The sequence below is a fragment of the Tupaia chinensis genome, unplaced genomic scaffold (assembly GCF_000334495.1).
Source record: "Tupaia chinensis unplaced genomic scaffold, TupChi_1.0 Scaffold000139_1, whole genome shotgun sequence".
In the NCBI taxonomy this organism is placed as follows: domain Eukaryota; kingdom Metazoa; phylum Chordata; class Mammalia; order Scandentia; family Tupaiidae; genus Tupaia; species Tupaia belangeri.
Window position 1 is genome coordinate 2,535,859 of NW_006159609.1, and position 10,948 is coordinate 2,546,806.

Below are 10,948 nucleotides of genomic sequence, written 5' to 3' on the forward strand. Positions count from 1 at the left end.
GCCTGGATGTGTGCCTCTGGTGAAAGTGTGTTGAGCAACTGATTTGATTTCAGAATTATCAATGAGCCAGCCACATGGTCCACCTATCATAACAACAATAACAATAACAAAAGCCGAAACCCCACAAAAACACAGAACCCCAATTTATTCTTGCTAGAAATTACTGCCAGGCTCTTCTTGACCTGAAGGCATTGAAACTTCTGTTAGAAATCAAATGTTAAATAGTGGATAGAGAACATGGACCCCTATATTCTATTTCCAACTTACTATGCAAGTCTGAGATCTTGACCAAATCACATTACTTCTCGAGGTGTGTGTTTCTTCATTTACAAGGTATAAATTATACTCATCCAAAACATAGTTTTCGTTTACTTATTTTGTTTTCCAGTGATAATTTCACTCTAATGGTACTGGCTTCTACAAAGTTCTGCTGAAAATTGTGAAACTCAGGTCAAGAAAGACACTTACCTAGAAAAAATATAGTGACTATTCAGCCATTTCTGTCCAGGTTAGCACAAAAATGGGAAGTGGGGTGCATCTGCCTATGTCTGCCGACACCAAACTAGATAGGCCTCAATCATCCCACATTCTATGATTCATGCACGATTATATGTAAAGTCAGTTCAGTGTCACTCTGGAGACCTGTGCCAAGTGTCTGTTGCATGCTATGAACCCAGCAGTGCACAATACAAGAAAATAAATGATGCATGGTTTTTGTTGATAAGGGACTTGGGGTGATTAAACATAGGTGATAAGTATTATCTCCATTTAGCTGGTAGTAGAAACTAAGGCTTCAACAGTGAGTAAAAGAGCTGAGTCTCAGACTAAGTCGATTCTAAGGGCTTTAACCTTTTCCATTATATCTCCCTGCTCTTCATTTAAAATTGGAAGGAGGAAGCCAGCAGATTTTGTGGTGCTTAATACACTCGACTCCCACATGACTGACCATGGTTCAGGTCCTAGACCTGGTGGCTTGACAATCATCCCAGGTGCATGTACATGTGTGCCCAAAATCCCAGGAGAAGAATGGAGGAGAAGGAACTGAAGCACGATCATCCTGCCTTGGGGCAGTGATTTTTCACTTCCCCTCTCACTGTCTCTCTCCAGCAAGTACACACAGCTCATGGCAAAAACCTGAAAGAATGGAAGGGAGGACGAAGGAAGGAAAGGGAGATAATGAACAGAAAGCTTAAGTGCTTCCTAGTCGGTCTCTGGAAAAGTCATGATGCATTTGCATAGATTTAAAAAAAAGGAAAAAAGGGACCAGCAGTTAGCGTAATGGCTATGTCGCTGAACTCCCACATAGTCGACCGCGGTTCGCGTCCCGGACCCGGTGGCTTAAACTCACGTCTGGCGCGTGTGCCTGGGTGCCCAGGCTCCTGAGAGGCGAATGGAGGAGAAGGGATTGCGGCGTGGCCATCCCCCCTGGGGGGTGATTTCTCGCTTTCTGTCTCTGTCTGTCTGGCGAACGCACGCGCCCTATAGCAAAAACCTCTCCAAAAAAAAAAAAAAACACCAGAATAATATGCCATGACTTTTCCACCAATCCAATACAATGGGCTCATCACAGCAGAAGTCCAGGATAATCAGTGGGCAGTGTTATAAAACTGTGGAGAAGGAGCAGAAAAAGGAACAGAAGAGTCCAGAAAAAAGTTTCCCCGGTTGCATGAGGGCTGGTCTTGGCTTCATTAGAGAAAGCCTTCACGGGAGCATATTTATTGGCAAACACATCTCCTTATGTCACTAGTGCCTCACTTCTAAGATTCTGACCATTTCTTAACAATGATGGTGTGAGAGACAAAGACAGTCTAGGAGGAAACAGTGCAATGTAATGGTTTAAATCTAAACGCATCACTATCACATCAGGCCTTGCCTTGCACTATGAAGATGTTCACTGAAAACCACCTGAGGGTGTGGCTCTGTGCACTTGTGAAATTTAGATACGGATTTTTTTTAGATAAGGATTTTAATCTCTGTTTGGTTTTAAAATGCCATGACTTTCTACGTAGTATGTTTCTCTAAGTAGTGAGATCATTTAAGTAGTTGTTTTCTAGGGCTACCATATGGAGGTGGGGAGGTGAAGGAGCAGCCATAAATCCACTGTAGTTTGGGATTCCACATGTTCAGATTCTTTGTGACCAGGCCCCAAGAAAGTTGTTCATGTCACTAGACTCACACAAGACAGGCAGACATAAAGAAAGGAAGTTACTGATTTGTAACGAATTTATATACTACATGTAATGCATATACCAAACATATTAGCATCACATGCCCCAGCAAAGTGAACTAGCAAGGACATTCCCTTCATGACACTGAAAGATCTGGGAAACCAACCAATAGTCAGAAGGTCACTAAGGGAGAATCCAAAGCTGGAGTTCAATGAACCCAATGTGACATTTATTTTTAGCTGCAGTAACCTTAATATAAAATACAGAATGCTGGAACTAGATGAGATCAAGGTCACTTTAACCAACTCATTTCACAAGAGGAAAAACTGAGGCCCAAAAAGGAGAACTGACTTTCCCAAACCCATACCATTCAATAATTTTCCTTTTCATTCCACAGATATTGAAAGAGTGCCAGCCAGGAGAAGCAAGGCTCATTCTAAGCAAAGTGGATGCTTCTATAAGTTCAAAAGTCTGGCTGTGAAGATGGGTATGAATAGACAAAGCTTCTCATGCAGTATGATTAGCGCTCTAAGACAGGTGTTAGGAAAGATTTTTCCATAATGGGGTGGATAATAAATATCTTTCAGCTCTGTGAGCAACATAGTCTCAGTTTCATGTTACAACATGGAGCTATAAATAAAAGGAAAATGGTAAGTAACAATATTCCAATAAGACTTTGTTGCCACTGAAATTTCAATTTAATTTTATCTTCATGTCATAAAATAGTAATTTTCCTTTGATGTTTTCCAACCATTTAAAAATATGAAAACTATTCTTAACTCATGAGCCCCCGAAAACAGGCAGCAGGTCAACATTAGCCCAGAGGGTGTGGTTTGCCACCCCTTGTCGATAAACAAAAGTTCTAGATAATGTTTATAAACCATCAAGGTATGATCTAGTTACTGATCAGATTCTTGTACCAATAATAAGAGGAGAAAAAAGAGTATATACTTGCCAATGTTACTCTGTAAAGGTAGAGCCACAGAAGTGGGTACTATTCACAAAGAGGAATGAAAAAATAAGATCAAAAGAGGTCTGAAGACCTCTAGTTCATCCCCACTCCATCTCCATTCTTAATTAAGTTCCAAATGCCTCTAATAATCTTGAATCAACTCTAATGCATTCATTTTTTACATGACAGACACATTTCAAAAACTCTTAACTTAGGAACCAGCAGTTAGCGTAATGGCTATGTCGCTGGACTCCCACGTAGTCGACCGCGGTTCATGTCCCGGACCCGGTGGCTTAAAACTCACGCTGGGAGCGTGTGTGTGCATGCCCAAGATCCCGAGATCTGGGACTCATTTTCCTTGTCTCAAATGCCAGCAGGATGTATCCAATGACCTTTAAATTCTAGCTCTACCACTCTGACCCTGTGCCATGTTCGGAAAGGGCTTTCTCACCAAATGAGAAGCAGTTTTGCATTATAGTTGAAAGTGAAGGGCAAAATCAGAGAAGTTACATATGGAAAAACAACAGCAACAACAAAAAGAGGAGAAGGGATTGTGGCATGACCATCCCCCCTGGGGGGATGATTTCTCGCTTTCTGTCTCTATGTCTTTCTCTGTCTGTCTGGCGAGCACACGCGCCCTATAGAAAAAAACCTCTCAAAAAAAAAACAAAAACAAAAACAAACAAAAAAAACCTCTTAGCTTCATTCAGTTTAAAGGTAGTTTCCTTGGGACCAACAGAGAAGAGAATGTGGCATGGCCATCTCCTCCTCCCAGGGTGTAATTTCTCTCTTTCTGTCTCTCTGTCTCTCCAGTGAGCACATGTGCCCTATAGCAAAAATCTCTAAGAAAATAAATAGTTCCCTCTGCAGAAAAGCTGGCCCTTGTCAAGGTTTCCACACAGCCATTTCTAGAGATAGTCAAAAGGTTGTATTGCACTCCGTCCCTCCAAGGGTCAAGTGATTTTTTTGGATAGTATTAGGGTTTCCTGTGCATGGCCTTGGGGGAGACTGACAACCGTCTCCTAACAGATGTGAGTGTGCAGGCAGTGTCTTACTGATCTTTGTGACTAGCCCGACAGAACAGGGTTTGGAACTGCTCAGTTACTAGGCTTTGCTATGGGCTGTTTCCTTAATGAAAAAGTATATATTTTCTCCCCTACACAATCCTCTGGGTTATTTTCCTCCCCCGTAAAATGGTCATGATAATATCACCTACATCTCAGGGTTTTATGTGAGATCTCACATACATACGTGATAGCATGCTGAAAACATGTGAATCACTTTATAACCCCTCAACTGCTTGTCTCCCATCCCCACCATCCCTACCCAGGGCTATTTTATCTCTCTGGGGCTCATTTTCCTTATCTCAAATGCCAGCAGGGTGTATCCAATGACCTTTAAATTCTAGCTCTACCACTCTGACCCTGTGCCATGTTTGGAAAGGGCTTTCTCACCAAATGAGAAGCAGTTTTGCATTATAGTTGAAAGTGAAGGGCAAAATCAGAGAAGTTACATATGGAAAAACAACAGCAACAACAAAAAGAAAAGACTAGCAGTAAACCCTGGCCTGGACAGGGAAGAAAACCAAAATGAGATGTCTACTCCTTTTTTGTAAAAAAAAAATAATTTTTAGGATTATTTATTTAATTTTATTTATTCATTCATCTATTTTAATTTGACCAGAGAGAGACAGACAGAGAGAGAGAAAGTGAGAAGGCAAGCCACCAGGTCCAGGACTCGAACTGTGGTCGGCCATGTGGGAGTGTCCAGCACCTTAACCACCATGCCACCTGCTGGTCCCAGATGTCTACTTCTTTGAAAAAGCAAAAAACGCCATGTTCCTTGGCACAGTCTACATTTGCTTCTCATGTAGAAAGCTGGGTTCAAGAATCTCATCGACCTTCTCTTATCAGAATCAGTCTAGTGTCAGCTATGTTCAAGAGAGTATCTATTTAGCAATTTTTAATAAGGATCTCACTGCCCAGATACTTGAATGTAGACAGAACACACACTGCTGTGTCATGTCTTTTACCTCTGCTGGGTGGGCTGGTTTCAGTGAGCAGACTGAGCCAGCAGGGTTGTGCACAGATCTCCTCTCCTTCATCACTTTCATAAAGAAAGAGGGTGCAAGTACATTTGACCATTCATTAGGTGAGATGTTCCCTCTCCCTCAGAGGAAAGTGACCTTGTTTTTAAGGAGCTAATGCAGGATGGAAATGAAGATGAGGCTGGGCTAGAAAACAAGGGGCAGGTGGGGCAAGTGAAGACATGAGAAAAACCTGTTTCTCTTCCTCCTCTTCACTTTTGGCTGAAAATGTTTAAGGAGGGGAATTGGTGTCCAAACCCAAGACCTATCCATAGTTCTTCAGGCTTTCTAAAAAGGAGAATGAATCTTGGCAGAACTATCTGATGTACCAGACATCTCTGATGTTCAAGAGGTGGATCTAGGCCTCTAATAATAGGCAAACTGGAAGCCCTGTAATTACTCTCATGACCTACATATTATCATCCCACAGAGATAAACTAATTTATATTAGAATACACAGCAAATCAGTTTCCTATAACTAGAAGAGCCTAAGAAATACTTTTCAAGATATCTGGATATTTAGCACATACTATCAGAAACTACAAGTGTCTCAAATATCTCACATTCACCTTAATTATTTCTCAAATGAACAACTTAAGAATTCCTTGGAAAATGGCCCAAATTTTCTATCCCCAAGCATTTAGTATTCAAACTGTTTTCTCTACTTTAAAGATTAGTCCCCATCAAACATTCCTCCTATCACAAACACTGTTGGCCCAAATCCTGGTTCAAGTTCTATTTCAAGTTCCGAATTCTTTATAAAACCTTCTCTCATTTGTTTGGCTCTAGCTGTAGTTACATTTTTATGAGTTTATGTTTTGCCTCATCTACAAGCGTATGCTTTCTTAAAGGCCTCAAATGAATCTTCCTATTTCCTCCCCAGGCACGTTCTTCAACAAAGTAGATATTAAAAAAAAAAAAAAAAAGTCTCTCGATCATTTATTTAACCAGAACACAATATCCAAGATCTTCAATTATAAATGGAATGTTTGCACTATTTAGAAGTCTGAACCACAAAGACATTGTTAAGAAAGGTTTCAATTCAAAACAAACAACAAACTTCTCGAATATTTCCTGAGTTTAACACATTCCAACTGAGTTTTGCACCTTTTGCATGTTTTTTTGGGCAGATGAATAATTTGAATTCAAGTTTAGAATAATAAGCCTAAGGCATGGCAAGGTCTTCAATCATCAAGAAAAATTCAATTATTCAGTGTGTGCTTTCCAAAAGAGGTACGTGGTCTATGTTTTGAAAAGCTTTTTATTAAGAGGGATTGGACTAACATGTTTTCCCAAAAATTATTATACAGAAAATGAAGCCATCACATGCCTCATTCTCATTCTGGTTCATGAACACTGTGCTATAATTCCTTATCTTCCCAAATAATTAAGAGAGGGGCAATATAAAATGTGAAATGGAATGTTTGTACCTACTATATACATGATACTTTATAGATACAATCTCACTTAATCTGATCCGAATCCTATAAGGCAGGTATTACACTTACCTGGCTTACAGACAAAAGCGAGGCTAAAAAAAGGATTAAGTAACTGCTCCAAGATCACAGAACTGAAAGTGGACCTAGATCGAACCCAAGTCTTTTCAGCGGCAAAGCTTTTATTGGGTTATCAGAAAAGTCATTTTAGCATACATAACGGGAAAAGAATACATCATGACTTTTCCAACAATCCAGTACTTTTCTTACTGCACTATGGTGCCTTCTCACAGTGTTTTCACCATGCTGTAATCCCTTCTCCTCCAGTCTCCTCTCATGATCTTGGGCACACATTCAAATGTGCCTCACTTGACTTTTAAGTCTCCGAGTCCAGGACTCGAACCATGGTCGACTCTGTGGGAGGCCAGCAACATAACCATTACATCATCCGCTGGTCCCTCCTTCACCTCTTCAAGCCTTTGCTTCACTAGCTCGTCAATACTACCATGTATTTCATTGTTCAGTCCCAAAGCTCAAAGTCTTCACTGTCTTCTCTCTGGCCCCTATTTCCCACATTAGCCCATCCAGAAATCCTCTAGTCAAGCGTGTGTGGAAGCCATCCAAAATCTTTCTACCCGCGCTGACCCTCCTACCATTTTCTTTCAGATAAACTACTGCAAGGACCCCCCTAACTGGTTTCCACTTGTAATCTCGGCCCCTAAATTTTGTTCTCCACATAATAGTCAAGATTTTTTTTTAATGGCAAATCAGATTATGGGAAGGCTTAAAGCTCTTCAAACTACTATAGGTTATTATCAACAACTACATCTTCCTTCTTACCATGACCTCTGAGATCATACCTCATCACATACACTTTTCCCCTCAATTACTCAGCTTTGGCCACAGAGGTTCCTTTCTCTTCCTCCAATATGCCAGGCTTTTCCCTGCCAGGTATTTGGACTATTCCCTTGGCCTGCTGGCTTCTTCACTTCCAGCTAGTCTCCATCTCATCACCCCTTAATATCTTCAGTCTATTCAAGGGTTCTTCAAAACATTTTTAAATTTTTTTTTTTGAGAGGTTTTTGCTATAGGGCACATGCGCTCGCCAGACAGACAGAGAGAGACAGAGAGACAGAAAGCGAGAAATCACCCCCCGGGGGGGATGGCCACGCCGCAATCCCTTCTCCTCCATTCTCCTCTCGGGATCTTGGGCATGCATGCACATGCGCCTGGCGTGAGTTTAAGCCACCGGGTCTGGGACGCGAACCGCGGTCAACTATGTGGGAGTCCAGCGACATAGCCATTATGCCAACTGCTGGTCCCAAAACATTTTTGAAAAGCGCATGCTTCTTTGAGTTTCTTTCTTTCTGTTATGAGTGAGAGAGACAAGGGGAGAGACAGAGAGACAGGACTCCTAACAGGGTTTGACACTGCAATCCACTTCCAGCCTCATCCAGCCCTGGATTATTGGCATGTGCACCTAGTGTGTTCAGGAAAGTCTCTGGAAATTAACATGGAACCTTCCTAGGTGGGTTAGCCTTTCAGGGTGTTGCATTAATGATGTAATACCATCCAGCCCCCAAAACACACATTAAATAAATAAATAAATAAATACAAACTATGTATGGGTTTAAAAAAATTTTGGCGTCAAAAATAAATACAAATTTGGGAACCAGCAGTTAGCATAATGGCTATGTCGCTGGATTCCCACGTAGTCGACCGCGGTTCGTGTCCCGGACCTGGTGGCTTAAAACTCACGCCGGGCACGTGTGCGTGCGTGCCCAAGATCCCGAGAGGAGAATGGAGGAGAAGGGATTGCGGCGTGACCATCCCCCCTGGGGGGTGATTTATCGCTTTCTGTCTCTATGTCTCTGTCTGTCTGGCGAGCGCAAGCGCCCTACAGTGAAAATCTCTCAAAAAAAAAAAAAATACAAATTTAATTCCATTTTCCATGAACTTTTTGAAGTCCCCTCATACCACTATTTGAAATTACCTTGTTTGTTTATCTTTTTGGTGAACATTGCCCAAAAAAAGAGAAATGAATTCCATGAGGGCAAGGCAAGGGTCTTATCTTTTTTTTTTTTTTTTTTGAGGGGTTTTTTTTTTAGGGCACGGGGCCCCGCCGGACAGACAGAGACAGAAAGCGAGAAATCATCCCCCAGGGGAGATGGCCACACCACAATCCCTTCTCCTCCATTCTCCTCTCGGGATCTTGGGGACGCACGCACCTGCGCCTGGCGTGAGTTTTAAGCCACCAGGTTCGGGACGCAGACTGTGGTGGACTACATGGGAGTCCAGCGACATAGCCATTACGCTAGCTGCTGGTCCCAGGGTGTTACCTATCTTGTTAATTCCTCACCAGGATTTCTTCAGCACCTAGGACATTACCTGGAACTTTAGGTGCCTAATATTTCTTGACTATGTGAAAAGGTTTGTGAAATTATTCAATGGAGAAAACTATGAGACTTAGTTAACCTAACGTTCCTCAAGTTTATTTTCACCACATAATGCTACCTGCCATTGTGGAGAATAGTTGTTATCCTAGGAATCATTTCTTAGAATACACTTTGGTTTATGCTGATTTAATATCAGTATTAAGAAGGACCAATATTTGAAACCCAATGGATCTTAAACATCAAAAGTTGAAAATCTCTTGTAATCCAGCATTTTGGCAGCTCTTTGTGAGTCCAAGATATATTATTAGGAGAATTCTAATTTTAAAAGTATGTTCTTAGGCCTGTCCAGCAGCTGAGAAGACCCCATGCAGTGCAGCCAATGCCCTGATGGAGAAGCTGAGATCAGCATCAAATTGGAAATATTTAAAGTGGATATACAATTTCAGGAATGCAATTAAGTTCACTGTTGTGGGCGATGGTACTGTTGGTAAAATATGTCTCCTTATATCCTACACAACAAACAAATTTCCATCTGAATATGTACCGAATGGTTTTTTTTTCTTTTTTTTTTTGAGTTTTTTTTCGCTATAGGGCACGTGCACTCGCCAGACAGAGAGAGACAGAGAGACAGAAAACGAGAAATCACCCCCCAGGGGGGATGGTCACACCGCAATCCCTTCTCCTCCATTCTCCTCTTGGGATCTTGGGCATGCACGCACACGCGCCCGGCGTGAGTTTTAAGTCACTGGGTCCGGGACGTGAACCGCGGTCAACTATGTGGGAATCCAGTGACATAGCCATTACACTAACTGCTGGTTCCCTGTACCAAATGTTTTTGACAACAATGCAGTCACAGTTATGATTGATGGAGAGCCATTTACTCTTGAGTTTTTTGTTACTGCAAGGCAAAAGGATTATGAAGATTACTACCACTGAGTTACCCACAAGCAGATGTATTTCTAGTTCGTTTTTCAGTGGTCTCTTCATCCTCATTTGAAAATGTGAAAGAAAAGTGGGTGCCTGAGATAACTCATCACTGTCCAAAGACTCCTTTCTTGCTTGTTGGGACCCAAATTGATCTCAGAGATGACCCTTCTACTATTGAGAAACTTGCCAAGAACAAACAGAAGCCTATCACTCCAGAGACTGCTGAAAAGCTGGCCCGTGACCTCAAGGCTCTAGATCATAGGGCTCAAAAATGGATGAAGTGTTGGTGGTAGGGAAAAAGGAGTCCAGACAGGATATAGGAAAATTAAGGGATGTGGTTGACTAAGGGTAAGTGAGGCCCAGTAAAGCTTTCCTGCTTCAAATAGAATTTTTAGAAACAGAAACCTTCAGTTGGAAACTTGGCTATTTTTACACTGTGTATGTTTTCTGTAATTATTTCTTTTCTGTTTTCCCTCATGTTTAGTAAAGCTGTTCTTGAAAATACCAGCCTGTCTCAGTTATGCCAAGGAAAAACATTTCTGTCCACACTGAAATTTTTAAAGGAGAACCACAAAGCTTTGGGAGAGGAGTGAATAGGTACTATAACAACATAGTGAATCCAGAAAATCTAGAGTAGAGATGAAAATTAGGCCACAGAGTCAGGGGAAGTAGTTTAACCTCTTCTAACCAGACATATTCTTTCAAGACTGATTCAGATCAGCTTTGATCTGCTAAAATTTTGTAGAGTTTTGGCCTAACTTTCATGACATAGTCAGTAACATACAGAACTGTAATGCTGGAAGCCACGTACCTGACAACATGTTCAAATCTCCAACTCAGTTAATTTAAAACATGCTGAGTGTGCATGTGTGTGTGTATGTATATTCAAGATCCTGATGAGCTGGAGGACTAATGGAAGGGGATCACAGAATGATGAGACCTTGTCAAGGGAGATTCTTGTGCTACCTCTTTCTCTCATGTGC

The 10,948-nt window shown here is 41.5% G+C and overlaps 1 protein-coding gene across 1 annotated transcript; it reads left to right on the forward strand.

Annotated features, from left to right (window-relative positions):
- Positions 1 to 1,555: 1,555 nt before the first annotated feature.
- LOC114007196 (cell division control protein 42 homolog) lies at positions 1,556 to 10,258 on the forward strand. The gene is given in 6 exon segments (XM_027770470.1): positions 1,556 to 1,721; positions 2,566 to 2,655; positions 5,295 to 5,376; positions 9,485 to 9,585; positions 9,865 to 9,957; positions 9,960 to 10,258. Coding segments are annotated over 6 exon segments (831 nt in total).
- The last annotated feature ends 690 nt before the right edge of the window (positions 10,259 to 10,948 follow it).